The 15000-nt window shown below is 38.1% G+C and overlaps 2 protein-coding genes across 3 annotated transcripts in view; both read right to left on the reverse strand.

The window, feature by feature from the left end:
- LOC138041059 (plexin domain-containing protein 1-like) overlaps positions 1-15000 on the reverse strand; it is a 170497-nt gene that overhangs the window by 127053 nt on the left and 28444 nt on the right. The window lies entirely within an intron of this gene.
- Positions 1-15000, reverse strand: part of LOC138040793 (plexin domain-containing protein 1-like) — a 32978-nt gene that overhangs the window by 7398 nt on the left and 10580 nt on the right. Inside the window, exons 2-10 of the mRNA XM_068886466.1 lie at positions 14693-14841; positions 11929-12051; positions 10809-10878; positions 9098-9220; positions 7121-7174; positions 6927-6991; positions 3059-3254; positions 1852-1939; positions 1602-1674 (exon numbers count right to left, since the gene is read on the reverse strand). Coding sequence (XP_068742567.1) covers positions 1602-1674; positions 1852-1939; positions 3059-3254; positions 6927-6991; positions 7121-7174; positions 9098-9220; positions 10809-10878; positions 11929-12051; positions 14693-14841 — 941 coding nt within the window. The remainder of the gene's footprint in view (positions 1-1601; positions 1675-1851; positions 1940-3058; positions 3255-6926; positions 6992-7120; positions 7175-9097; positions 9221-10808; positions 10879-11928; positions 12052-14692; positions 14842-15000) is intronic.

The raw sequence follows: 15000 nt of genomic DNA on the forward strand, positions 1-15000 counted from the left end.
TCCGTATGTTACTCGTATGTTACCCGTATGTACTCGTGTGGTGTTTTAGTCATGATCCTGTTGGAAGCCTGCTTGAGTTTCAACAAAATGAGCCCCAAAATCAGTGAAAAATTGTGACGCAGATGAATAATAAAGTAGCTGCTATTTCTAAAATGATGGAATTACCTGGTGATAAATAACGTCGTACGCGTCTTGGAGGGTAAATTTTGACTTTGCATAAACAAGAGTTGGGCGATTGTGATCTTTGTTTTGACTTCGCTCATTTCAGTGTCAAACTTTATAACACTTGACAGAAAAAGAAACTTACAAAAACCCGGTATCTTGCCATCATTTGACACAGATACTTCACTGTTTGGCGACTAAACATACCGCGGTAACTTAATCACGGCGCCCGCTGAATTCCGGCATGTCACTTTCGATTTTGCGATTTATTTGAACGTAGCAAAAATTTCCCAAAATGTTTGTCGCTGATCGTAACTTTTTATATTCTATATTCATGGTTCAAAATTAATATTGTTTTCATGTCGTAAATATTTTACTCTCGATCGACCGTTCCGGAAACTTCCTTCTGCTCTTTCTAAAAACTGTGTATCAATAGTTATTTGCTTTTGCATCAATATTTGTTTTGCATAAAGCAAGCTAACAAAATCTGTACTTTGCTGAGTTCGCATTTGTTAGCGTTAATAGTATTTTCGGTCAGATCCTTGTGTTTTGGGAGGGGTTTATTGTTTTTGGTCTCCCATCCTGATACTAACCCCGCCCGAAAGGGCTTAACTTTAGTGAATTTTAGTATTACAAAGCATTCAGATGCTCAGAGGGCACACTTAAGGTGAAAAGAAGTTGAGGGAACTTGAAAATTATCAACATGTCAGCCCAGAAGCCAATGTTTCTCGCTTCTCTTTTATTTGTTATTCTTCGGAGACTGGAATGCTGTATTTCAATACCACACAATTCAGTGCCTTCTGATTTTCTGTAACACGTACCACAGGCAACCCAGTGTATGCTTCACGGAAGCATCTCGTTTCAATTTACAGTGTCCCCAATAGGCCTTTTGCAATAAACGATCACATGGTACAAAATCCGCCATGCTGGAGGGTAAGCTCATTATTATTATTCCCCCACTGGGACATTAAAAGAAAGGCAAGTCAAGCTTGACTGGTTCAGGTCCAGTCTTTGTTTTAATGTCCCAGTGGGGGAATAATAATGAGCTTGCCCTCCAGCACGGCGGATTTTGTACCATGTGATCGTTTGTTTGGTGGAGGCAGTGTGGCCCAGTGGTTAGGGCGTTTGCCTTGAGGTCCGGAGATCCCGGGTTCAAGACAGGCTCTGACCACTCGTTGAATTTGTTCGTGGTAGTCCCTGGTTCAACTTCCCAGCTGCACTTGTAAATAGCCGACTGGTTTGCCTCCGGCCAGTTGGGATTCTTAACAGTTGTTGTTTCGTTCATTGTGTTTCATTGGCCCTGAAAAGCCCCTATGGGGAGCGGTCAATTAAGTATGTATTGTATTGTATTGTAAAAGGGTCTATTAGTGCTCCAGCGCTAGAGGATTAGACAGCTAAACAAAGTTCCTTTCCATTAATGGACCATTGTTGTAGAATACCTTTTTGACTGCGATGGAACTGCAACCAGAATTCTCCCATTCAGCTCGATAGCGATCCGCTCCATCGGAGCACCTGCAACAAACCATGTCGGCAAAATGACCCCAAATTTTAGGCGCCTGGTAATTAAAGTATAACTTGTACTGTCAACTCTTCGTTTTTGAGGATGGCTATTGCCAAGGTAAGTAAAGTTATGTTTATAATTCTATTGCGATCGCGGTGTTTTCAGCAGTAGAAATGCCAGATGCTTACCTTCCTGTAGCAGGGCACCACTGACAGCTGAATTCTGTGACTTTGCCGAGTTCCATACACCGCGCACATGAATCAGCAATAACACAGCCTGAAACATGCATAATAAACGATATTAGTATCACCCAACTAGTGGACTAATGCAAATCCTGCATTTTAATTGGCTACGCTACTAGAGGATTATTAGTAATAGTCCTCGAGTAGCGAAAAGCGTGACACTTTCTTTCATTTTATTCCCAAATAAATATTTCTTCAACTTGCATTTGCTAACTTTATTATTGCCTTTTCTGTCCGACTAGTTGGGTGATACTAAAACAATTAGACCCTTCGTCCTCAAGGGCCACCGGTGAAAAGCCAATCGGCCTCGCCTCATGAGCTATTGACCCGTAGCCCTTGCGGGCGAAGGGTCTAGTTGTTAACTAATGTCCAATGTGTAATGTGTATAATAATGTATATAATTTATACAGCGCATTTTTACCTGTACATGTAGGTATGCCCATATGAGGTCTACCAAGAATTAATCTTTCAAATCAAACACAAGACATGAGTTTAGAACCCCAACTGGCAGAAGGCGGCCTGCCACTGTGATGACGAATACTGTTGTACAGACAGCGCTGAACCACTTTTGATTTGTTAAAATAACCCATGACCTCTGCCAGGTGTCCTAAATTGTCCAGTTAAGTGTCAGGATCATTTCTGTCTCACATCTATAACCCGCATCTTAAATATACATTTCTTTCAGTCATCATTCCTTTTATGGGAACAAAAAATCAACAAATTGACCTGCTCCCAACTGAATGGCTTCATAGCTCAGTTGGTAGAGCAGTGCACCAGCATTGCAGAGTTCATGGGTTTGAATCTCATTGTTCCAAGCCACTTTAATTTTTCAGGTCCTTAGAAAGTGACAATTGTTTAATTTCAATTGTCCAGTTATAAAGCGAGGATCACCTCTATTTTGCCTCAGTCTTTAACCCTGACTTCAAACATACATTTCTTTCATAAAATACTAGCATTTAGAGATAAAAGTCTTTCCATAACCCATTGACCCCTGAGAGTGACACTTATTAATTTTTTTTCTGTCTAATGCCACATGATTTTATTCGTCAATGGGGCGCGTCCTAGCAGCGTTTGAGGTGTGAATGGGTTAGTTTACTGGAAATCTTGTAAATCCATTCTACCTTCGTCATTTAATATTACAAAAAGAAATTACTTTTTTGGGGGTGGAATATGACTGCTGATCCATTGACAACACGTTTCTTGGTGATGTTAACCTGACTGTATATGAAGAATTTCCTGTGGATGATTGGTTGCTCAGGGTCCCTGCGCTGTATTACAAATGCATCCGATATACCAACTCGCACAGGGTGACCCTTAAAGTCGGAAAGGGAATTCACAGCGACAGGAACCTGTAAAAACACATTGATCAACAAAACAAAATTTGGAACTGTTTTAATTACGTTGAGTGTGAGATGGATAACAACAGTGATTTTTGCTTCATTTTAGGATTGACAAGCTCAACTTCGTCGCCCAACATACAAGTAAAAAGTTAAAATGTATTTCAAGGACATTGCATTAAAGTATTTTTCTAGGTAATCACATGATTTTGAGTGCAATTCAGAATAATAGACATGCACCTTTAAAAACTATTCGTCTGTGAGGACGACAAAATCCTTACATCAACGATGAGATTCGCGACCTAATGGCAACAAGAGATGGCTGGAAACGAAAACGAAACGAAAGATCCGATGAAACGGAAAATTCGCCTTGCTGAAAAGGAATTTATGGAACAACAAATCAAAGAAAACCGGAACAACACCAAAAATCTGCTTCGCAGAGTTCTTTTTTAGGGGACGTAAACACTGTGGCCAACGAATCTTTCACGGTAAACATCCGTAAGAATACAATTCAGAAAATCAACACTCTGGCTGAATAATTCCAGTGTGAAGCACACGATTCCTTGTTTACCCCTCGGGAATATCCCACGTCTGAACAGTTTGTTTTCGACGCTAATGTGAACATCAACCAAGTAGTCGGAGGCAGTGTAGTCCAGTGGTTAGGGCGCTTGCCTTGAGATCCGGACATCCCGGGTTCAAGACCTACTCGAACCGCTCTATGAATTTGTTCCTGGTAGTCCCTGGTTCAACTTCCCAGCCGCACTTGTAAATAGCCAAATGGTTTGCCTTCAGCCAGTTGGGATTCCTAACAGTTGTTGTTGTTCTGTTCTGTCATTTCGTTGTTTCATTGGCCCTGAAAAGCCCCTATGGGGAGCGGTCAGTTAAGTATGTATTGTATCGTATTATCAAATCTATGGCAACAAATAAGTCCCCTGGAATAGACAAGGTCCCAGTTCGTGTTATTAAGGACTGTCTACCTGCCATTCCACCTTCAATCACATCGATTATTAATGCCACCTTTCTTTATGCTCAATTCCCCAACGTTTGGAAAATTGCAGTAGTGACATACATTACCGGGACAATCCTAACAATTACAGGCCTATTTCACTGTTACCTGTGCTCTCAAAGATTTGTTAGAGAGTTGCCCATGATCAGCTAACATCCTTTTTAATAGCAAACCAACGTCTGTCACCCAAGCAGTGCGGTAACAAGAAGTGGAACTCTACTTAGACATCTATCTTACAAACAACTGACGCAATCCTTGAAGCCATTGATAAGAAACAGTTAACTGCCACTGTGTTGCCCGACATCTCGACATGAGCAAAGGCTTTGATAGTGTTAACCATGGAATCCTTCTGTCCAAGCTTAACAGGACATTGGATTGTAATCTACTGCTATCAAATGGTTTTGAAGCCATCTCCAGGCGTGCTACCAAGTTGTAAAAATTTATAATGCTACATCAGCCCAACTTCCTATGACTTGTGGAGTGCCACAAGGAAGCATTCTGGGACCGCTGCTCTTTAGTATCTACAAACGATCTTTCTAGCATTCCACACCATAGTTCCCCTCAGTGTTATGTCGATGATACTAAACTGATATTAAATTTCAACCTACAGGACCAGGCAAACGCGATTGCCAAATTAAATGGGGAGTCAGGATGGCTTAGTGGTTATCAACAGTGCCTTCCACCTCTACGACCCGGGCTCAACTCTCGGCCCCGAGATCGTATGTGGGCTGAGTTTCAGTCGATCTCAACCTGACTCCGAGGGTTTTTCTCCGGGTACTCCGGTTTTCCTCCCTCAGCAAAATCCACTCACAGCCTATTCCATCAGGCTGTGGTGCTGTGCTCCGAGGTCATACATGGGTCGTGCTCAGGGGTCGAGCGCCTAGCCGGCAGCACAGCTCCTTCGGTCCGATCTCGTTGAGCCGCGCCCTTAGCAATTCAGTCTCGGACTGCGAGTAAGGGTGTTTAGCATGTCACGTATTTTTTGTATTATTATTATTAAATGAAGATTCATGCAGAATTAGTAACTGCATCTCCTTGTTAACCCTAGTAAAACTATGTTAATTATCTTTGGCAGCAGAGCGATGGTCAGCAAAGTAGAGGATTTTCGTCTAACTTTGTTAGGAAAGGAAATTACACCGGCTACCGTTGCTAAGGATCTGGGAGTCATTCTGGATCCCTGCTTGACATATAATGATCACATAGCTTCAACAGTGTCCGGTTGCATGGCGCGCCTAGGCCAGATTAGCCGAGTTAAACATGTTGTCGACTCAATTAACCACCTTAACTATTATAGTTAATGCCTTAGTTTTTAGCAAGCTATAATATTATTGTTGTAATGTTTGGAGCAACACCTCTGAGTACAACTTAAGTAGGATCCAAGCTTTACAAAACTCAAGGAAATACGACCATATTTCCCCTATCGTTAAAGATCTAAAGTGGCTACCTGTGAGACAGCAGTTGTATTATCGCCAAGCAATAATGGCCTTCAAATGCATGTCAGGATGCGCACCAGCCTCTTTATTTTCTAAATATATTCAAAGAGCTATGATCACCAGGCGTACAACGAGGAACTCTCAGATGCTTAACAGTCCTTTGTATAAAACAGCCACAGGGCAAAGAACCTTTTAATTTAGGCCAGTCAAACTCCACTCTTAAAATTCCACTCTTAAGTTGAAACCAACACTACAGGACTTCAAACGTTGCCTGAAGAGATGCCTTATCTCAAGTTTTTTAGTGACTTAATTGCTCTATTTATATTGTTTTGATCTCATTAATTAATTTTTATAGGTAATCACATGAGGCCAAGTACTATTAAGGATTAATTGCACGAGTGTTTTGGAAATTTTCCAAAATTGCCGAGTCGCGAAGCGAGGAGGGCAATTTGGAAAATTTCCAAAACCCAAGTGCAATTAATCCTTAATAGTACGAGGTCTCATGTGATTACTTGTTTATCAATAAAGGGCAAAATTTATACGAAGGAGAATCAGGTGCGCAGTCTATTTTTATCTGGGAAGCCTGTTTAGCGCTACGGCAAATCGGTTGCTATGCAACGGATTAACCAATCATTGACAGGTAATCAAGCCCTCTCTTGATTACCAAAAATGCCCTCGATTAAGAAAAAATGCGTTCTGTCTCAGTCAGTCAGCGCTCAGTAATTTTGCCCTTTATAGATAAGTTCATTAATAATCAATCGGTTTGTTTATGTCATTTTACTTAATAGTTAATTGTTAATTGATTTTCTCGTATGTAGCATTAGTTATTTCTTTATTCTGAAAAGCCCATTTGGAACGAATAAAGTATGTAACTAAGTAAGTAAGTAAGTAAGTATGTATGTATGTTATTTTTTTCAAAGATGAACAAAATTGCACAAGCTCATTAGATGAGTGCAAATTGGAGACAATAATAATAATATATTAAAGAAATTTGAGATGGTTAAGCAGAAGCAAGGCACGTGTATCACACACTCATGCACAAATTGTGCTATCAAGGGCTTGCATTTGATTAGCTATCTCTGTCCTACCTTGAGTAATTAAAAAAGGAACTCTGCATACAATTCCAGCCAGTGGTTAGAGTGACTTAAATCCAGTGCAACCGCAAATCCAATGCCTAAGAAACTGTACTATGCTGCCCCCAGTTTATGTCATAATATTGACAAAAAATCTTTAAATTTAATGTACCTGCTTATAAGCAAACCAGATCGTTCCATTCTTATGCAGAGTGCACTGAAAGTTGAATGAGCCAACTGGTTTGAGAAAAGAAAAACAATTAAAACTTGTTATAAAGGCTGCATGTAAAACTGTCACGGTTTAAGTTTAAGTGCCCAAAAAGCACACTGAAAGCACTCCAGTCCCAAAATGCTTGGTGGCATTACCATCAGTTTTATTGTGAAGCAAGACCTTCCGCCATTGCACCGTGAGCTTTGTTCCTGCAAGAAAACAGTGCTGTGCCTTAATTCTACCACGCTTTCAACAAAGGGTTGCTTAACAAACAAGCCCTAAAATGTGTTAAAAGCGATATGTTACTTTTGTAGTGATGGCCAGGTCTTTCTTGTTTTGCTGAGGCAACAGGACCGTTTTTGTGATCATGCCTGCTTTGCCCATTCTCGGAAATTTCTTTGGTCCAAATGTCTCATGACTGTTTTTAAATCCAAGCATAAGGCCATAAGTTAGTTCATTTTTTTTTCACAATAATTTTATCACTTTAATTGACATTTTGCATATTAACCCTTTCCCTCCTAAGAGTGACACTTATAGATTTTACTCTGACTATGGGGAGCCCCTCAGGGATGAAAGGGTTAACAACAGCTAGATTCACTCCGAGACTATGTCCCCGTTAACAACAGCTAGATTCACTTCGAGACTACGTCCCCGTTTAACCCTTTCCCTCCTAAGAGTGACACTTATAGATTTTACTCTGTCTAACGCCAGACGATTTTACTCGTCAATGGGGAGCCCCTCAGGGATGAAAGGGTTAACAACAGCTAGATTCACTCCGAGACTACGTCCCCGTTAACCCTTTCCCTCCTAAGAGTGACACTTATAGATTTTACTCTGTCTAACGCCAGACGATTTTACTCGTCAATGGGGAGCCCCTCAGGGATGAAAGGGTTAACAACAGCTAGATTCACTCCGAGACTACGTCCCCGTTAACCATTTCCCTCCTAAGAGTGACACTTATAGATTTTACTCTGTCTAACGCCAGACGATTTTACTCGTCAATGGGGAGCCCCTCAGGGATGAAAGGGTTAACAACAGCTATATTCACTCCGAGACTACGCCCCCGTTAACCCTTTCCCTCCTAAGAGTGACACTTATAGATTTTACTCTGTCTAACGCCAGACGATTTTACTCGTCAATGGGGAGCCCCTCAGGGGTGAAAGGGTTAAGTTAACTCATTGACTTCTGGGAGTGACTTGACTGATTTTACTCTAATGCCAGACAATATTGACCGAATGCATAAATGGCGGCCAAAAATATATTGTTTTGTTTGTGCTAATGAGACTCATGACTATCCTCACTCTCAAGCAACATTTCTTTTGTATTTTGTCCATACAAACGAAGCTAGTGAGGCTAATTAGCACATAAACAAAAGAACATTTTTTTGGCTGCCATTTATGCATTCGGTCAATTACTTGTCAACTAAGGGAACGTCCTGGCCTGCCTGAGGAGTAAAGTAGGTTAAATCATAATTTAATCCTTTCACCCGTAAGCGGGCCTAAACTGGCCATACTTAGTATTTTAGTCATCATTGGGGAACCCCCAGGAGTCATTGGGTTAATGGGCAGATAATTACGTGGACATTTTGCAAGATGTGTGGCATTTTGAGTCAATGTTATCATGATGGAACTATAGTGCTTCAAGGAGTAGCTCAGATCGAGCTTCCTGCCACCATGGACCAAATCGCCCTGGCAGCTTATTTTATAACAATAACAATAACAATAACAATAACAATAACAATAACAACAATAATAATAATAATAATAATAATAATAACAACAACAATAACAATAATAATGAGGAAAGTTATGACTGGACTGTTGACAGGGATTCAAAAGGGAGGGAACATAGCCAACTATACTGTATAGTCTGTTAATTCAGATTCAAATAATAAATTTTTGTCTCAATCTTATTTCTTTGTCTCCTTTATATATATTTTATTTGGGAGAATGCATATCAAGTCAAATGAAATTAAAGCAGCAATAAGATACATGTAAGAGTTACATGTAAGAGAACGAAATAGAATTGGCCCACGTAACATTGATCCAAGCTCGGAGTCTAACCCAAGCCACATTACTAGAAGTCAAAGCACTCTCAACACTGTGTTCACATGTTGGAATCTTCCCGCTCACCATCATCAAGGGTAAGAACCTGTGAATCTCCACCCAGCTTGGAATTGAAGTACGCCATCAGTGGAGCTAAATATTGTACCTCTGTCATCAATTGAGTGTTGTAAACATCCATGTACAGAAAACCTGACAGAGATTAAGATTAAACAAGATTACATCTTCATGTATTCCTGGGAAATTATAGAAAACTAATAGAAAACTAAACTACAAAACTTAACAACCTTTAAGAGTTATTATCTTTAAGTTAGCAACATCTATCCAAAAATCATAAAGTTTAACTAGCTTTCAGCTCAGCATGCAGTGCACTTCATTTTAATAATAGGGAAGGTTGAATTATTGCAACTGAATGTAAACTTTGTTTCAGTGTGCCATAAACAAGACGGCATATACAGTGCTGGAAATAAGTTTTCTTTATTCACAGGACATATATCCTTTCAAATCTTCCTTTTGGTCGGACATTTGACAAATTGGACCAGACATAATTTATTGACTGACAACAACTTGAAGAAGATAACTCAAGATGTGCTGGTGAGATGTTCGGTCATCGTGTCCGATCACCATGTAAAATTGGCCAGACAATTTCAAAATTTGGTCGGACAATGTCCAATGACCGACTGTTATTTCCAGCACTGAATTATAGCTCTCAAGAACGTCAAAGTGACATCTCAAGAAGGGACTTCATTTCCCAGCATAACTTAAAACACTTTCTCTCCTAAGACTGACACTTTTAGTTTCAGTTTGAGTGTTTGAGTGAGGCTCCAGCACTTGGCTAAGCAGCCTGACTTCTGGCTGGTCACTTTACCGCACTCTGTCTAACACCAGACAATTTTAGTTGACATCAGGGTCAGTTTAGGGGTGACAGCTGTGGTTAATTAAGGACGGTGCCTAACAATCCAAAGATATGGTATTTTTGCCCTGGTTTATGAATATGCAGGAAATGTAGATCTAAACAAGTGTCATTGAAATCCAACAAGAAAATTGGGGGTATTAACATGCATTTTTCAAGATAAGTCATGAAATCAATAATATTAGTAAAAAGTTTTAAAATACAAATCAGTGTATTGCGTTCTTTAAATTCTCAAAATGAATCTTAATTATCTCTCAAAAATGCACGGTTGTCCCCAATTTTCTTTTTGGATACCAAGAGTACCTACTAAGATCCTAATTATTTTATCCAGATAACTTCGAAACAGCGCAAGAATTTTCCTGATTTTAATTAATAAGCATTACCAATAGGAAACCCGAATATCTCGAGATGGGAAAAATGTATATGCAATAACAATAGTAGGCACCGTCCTTAAAGGCAAAAAAGGTTTTGAGTAGACTTTGATGTTGATACTACATACATTGTACCTGTTGATCACCCCTAATCTTGACTGCATTGACAAATACATGTAATATCTTAACTAGCGGTTAATTTAGACAAAGAAAAATCTACAAGTGTCATTCTCAGAAAGGAAAGGACTCAAGCAAGGGATACAGTACGCTGCTGCCCTGAGACTTGAACATGAAGTTTATTTATAGCTATACTACAAGTAAGTATATTATTATTTTAATGAGCAACATAAAACCCACAAATTGTATTCGCTTAAAATCGAGCTGCCTTTGCCGCAAGACACAGCTGAATTCAAGAATTGAATTCCCACACCAGATTTTCACTTGCTCTTCCAGCTCTTAACGGAACCCTGCACTCCTTTCATCACAGCCAACTTACCTCCAGTTGTCAGCACAACTCTGTCAAGGTAGTGTCCATAATATGGAAATTTAAAACTTAACTTCAGTGTCTTTGAGATGAAAAAGGAAAAAGAACAGAAAAAAAGATCACAAATTCAATCCAGCACGCAAGGTTAATGTTTAAGTTAGTGAATAGAAGGCAGTAATTAGTATTAGAAATTAAATAAAAGTCGGGCTGTGTTTTCATTGGGAACGACTAGGACTTGTCCTTGAATGATCAACCAATATTTCTTAACTGGCATCAAACAAGGTCGAAGTAATCAAAGGAACATGGGTAGCAACTGAGGCATCCACTGTCCATTTTAAAGGCGTTGTAAACTTTAGCACTGAATCAGCTAACTGCTGACAACGCTCGAGGAGACTGGTCTATTTGTAATTTCTCTCAATATAATTTTGCTCTATTCGAAGCAGAAACAGTTGTACCAGGAAAGTGTTTTTTTGAGAAACTCCAACTCCTTCAACCCAAACCTGGTTCTAGTTGAAATGCTTGATCTCATGTGGCCAGCAGAACAACGTAACCGAAAAAAAAAATTTCATTATTGGCCATTCTCCTGGAGGTTTGGTTTTAGAAGCACCCAGGTTATTTGCAAGAGAAAAGGTGGTCTTTCATTCACGAATTTGTAACATTACATTAATATAATTATAATAATAATGATTATTACCTCAACAACTGAAGAGGATAATACCTTTATGTTCAATACATGTAAGTTGATGAAGTCTGATCATTTCGGCTTAAGTGCATGAAGTCTTGAGAATGCTGTTAAAACTTCTGTAGTTAACTACATTTCACCAACAACAGCCCTTCTCAACACTAAATGTAACTCATGTTGCCTCCTGGTACGGCATTGAGGGGGGGATATGTCGGCTCCTAAACCATATGTGACAAATCCCACGCCTACTCACAAAAGTACAGCTCCAAACAGCCCTTGACAATTTAACAGAACCGCATGCATATATGGTTGAACAATGTGCAACACTACAGTGTAAAAACAAAAATTAAGGTTGAACCATGAGTCACTAGTAATTCCTAATGAATGGATGAAGTGTTGAAAACTATTGTTTAGCGTTTCAGTATTATAATAACTAAATGCATACAATACCGCTTTTTTTAAGTAATGATCTGAAAGATGCTTCTGTAATAAGGTCTTTCGATTTCCTTTAATATCCATCCAGAAACTTCTGCCATCATGGAGAACCTCTGATACATAATATTTATGATTTATCTGAAACCAAATAGAAGGAAATGTCATTTTAACACAATAATATTGTTTATTTGAGGCAAGTAACCACTGTCACTAAAATAAACATCCATAACTTACAAACCTTAACTCAGAGGACAATTTCAAAGATAAAAAATAATTAGGAGCGAATGAAAATTGTACATGACTTTTGTGTTTATACAAAAGTTTAAAGAAAACTGTTCCTCTAATTGCCTTTTTGTAATTTTGACGCACACATACTAGTCCTCTGTTTGGTAACCTTAATCTTCTTAAACTTCATGATTACATCAAACTTCAAACACTCTATTTCATGCACCAATTTGTAGCTTGTAAATTACCAAATTATTGAAAGATCTTTGATTCATTTTTTATAAAGACTTCTAGTAAGCACAATATGAATTACTCGCTTTGCAACAAGACCTTTTAAGTAAAATATGATTGTCCGGGCGAGTGTAGTCCTCAGAAGGACTGTTTGACATGACATTTGACGGTTCGACAACCTGAGTGGAAGTCTGCACCTTCAGAGTCAAGTGATTTGTGTTATGTCAGTAAATACATGTACTGTAAGAACTCTGGTAGTCTATCTCACCAGTCAACTTATTTGTTGATGTTACTGGTCAATAAATGAAGATCTACTTTGTATCTTCCACAAATTTGAGCCAACTATGGTAAATTTAATATTCAGTATAATGGAACTAAATTTTGGAATGAAATTGATGAGAAATTCAAAATTCTAACCTCCTCTTAGTCTACATTTAAAAAAGAGCTAACTTCATATTAATTTCATTATTCTTTATCAATCAAAATAACTAATAGATCAATAATTTGTATATTTCTTCTTTGTTGTATATAGTTCCTTTCATTTTTGTCTACTTCTTATTTTTCCTTTTTTGTATTTTTTCCTTTTGTCTACTTATCTGAGATTTTTTTCTTTATTTATTGATTTTACTGTATGCATGTATGTAAACTATTTATATATTTGTTCTGTAATATATTTACCTAATTTAAAAGTGTAAATGAATCATTCTCCAGGCCAATACCTCTAAACTTTGGAATTAATTTTTTGAGTTGATTCTCTACAAGTTTTTTAACCCTTGAAAATTCAAAGAATGGGATAATTAAATTTTGTCACAAATTCCAGCACAGTTAAACAGTTTGTGGAAAATGGGCCTTAATATAATTTAATATATCAATATTCAAGAGCATATATATTTTCCACTATTGGGAAAATTAAAAACTATCAAACTATGATAATCGGTGTTTGCTTTACAATGGCCAAGCCTTCTAACTTGACACATTCATATTGATATGACTTGTTACCTGTCCTTAGCTAGATACTGGGAGAAAGGTGAATTTTAAGACATTTGCGAGTTAATAGTTTCCTAACTGTTCCAATATTATTTTAGATTCTGTAAACAGCACAATAAATGAAGCAGATTTCATCATGATTGTTCTTAAGATGTTGAACAAGGCTTATACCCTCTGTTGACGCAGACAGCTCTTTGCTCAGACTTTTTAATAAAAGATTTCCATTTTTTCAAAGCACTGTGGGCAGCATGGAAAGATGTCACTACCCCTGGTGGTGTTATGACATACATTGTATTAAAGGTTCAAAAAATTATCTGATTTTGGAGAAAACACAATACTTGTGATCTTTTCTGAGTGAAACTAACTGCACGGAAAAGCATTTTGAGGTTGAAGATCTTTGCAGAAACTTTGCGCAATGTTACTTTTAATTAGCAGATTAGTGTTGAATGATTCTTGAATGGGATTCAGACCCATGGCCTCTGTGATCCTGGTGCAGTACAAAGATAGTGTTCTAGCTATACCAATATTTTTATCATTATTGAGCTATCAACTCAAGCCTACTGGGAGCTGGTCATTTTGAGAACTCGTCGGTTGGAGACCATACATATTTGAAACATGCTAATATAATTATATTTGTGAATGAATGAATGAACGAAAACATTGTATTTGTGTCTTTGCAAGAATTATTTATAGTTGCTAACACAAAAACCTGGCAAGTTTAATCTGTTTCACTGGTCACAAAAAATTAATCAAAATATCAAGATACCCAGCAGTGGGGTAAGGTCTTTAAAAGACTAAATGCCAGGCACTCAAAACTTTTTTGTAGGTTAGGCCTAAAAAGCAAGTTCCAGTTAGCCTGATTAGCACTCCGGCTAGCCTAAACAGTGCTTTGAATAGCTCTACAGTTAGCATTCAATAATATTAACATTTGCTAACATGATTATAAAATATATATCTAAAAAATTCAGATGACTAGCAGCTGGCCTCCGTGGCTCAGTGGTCATGAGCAGCGTTTGATGTGCAGTTAACCCGGGTTTGATTATGCTTGAGGTCTTGCATTAATTAACTTTTTTTAATGTTGTTTTGCTTCACAGTCTCACTGTCGGGCATTGAGTCTATTTCAGACCTTGCCTGGCTGCCAGACATGTATAGTGTAGACACAGGCAATATCAAAAATTAATGTCAAGGAAAAGGAATAAAATTCCTTAATCTTTCAGAACAATGAATCATGTATGAATAAATATCAAGCTCAATTGCTTCAAAATCAAACATACCAGATGCCTTCCACACCCATAAACAAAAAAAATTACATCACAGCATGTAAAAGAATACTGACCTTTTCAGTACAATTTTCTTTTATGCAAAGAGCTGCATTGCCATCTATATTTCTTTTCACACGGTCACGATTAAGGCTGTCAATAAATGTGTTTCTGGTGTTTTCTACTCTGCCATCACTATGATCTTGTGCATGTCCATAATTTAGGGCTAAATTAGAAAAATAGGAGCAATTTTCTCAAACAGTAGCAGTTAGAAATACAAGGAGAACAAATACTCTGATAATGTGCAAACACAAGGCAACATGATCTAGGAAAGTTTAAAGTATTACTCAAATGAAATATTTTGTATTTTAATTTATTGTAGCAC

This window comes from Montipora capricornis, chromosome 1 (assembly GCF_036669925.1).
Source record: "Montipora capricornis isolate CH-2021 chromosome 1, ASM3666992v2, whole genome shotgun sequence".
Classification (NCBI taxonomy): domain Eukaryota; kingdom Metazoa; phylum Cnidaria; class Anthozoa; order Scleractinia; family Acroporidae; genus Montipora; species Montipora capricornis.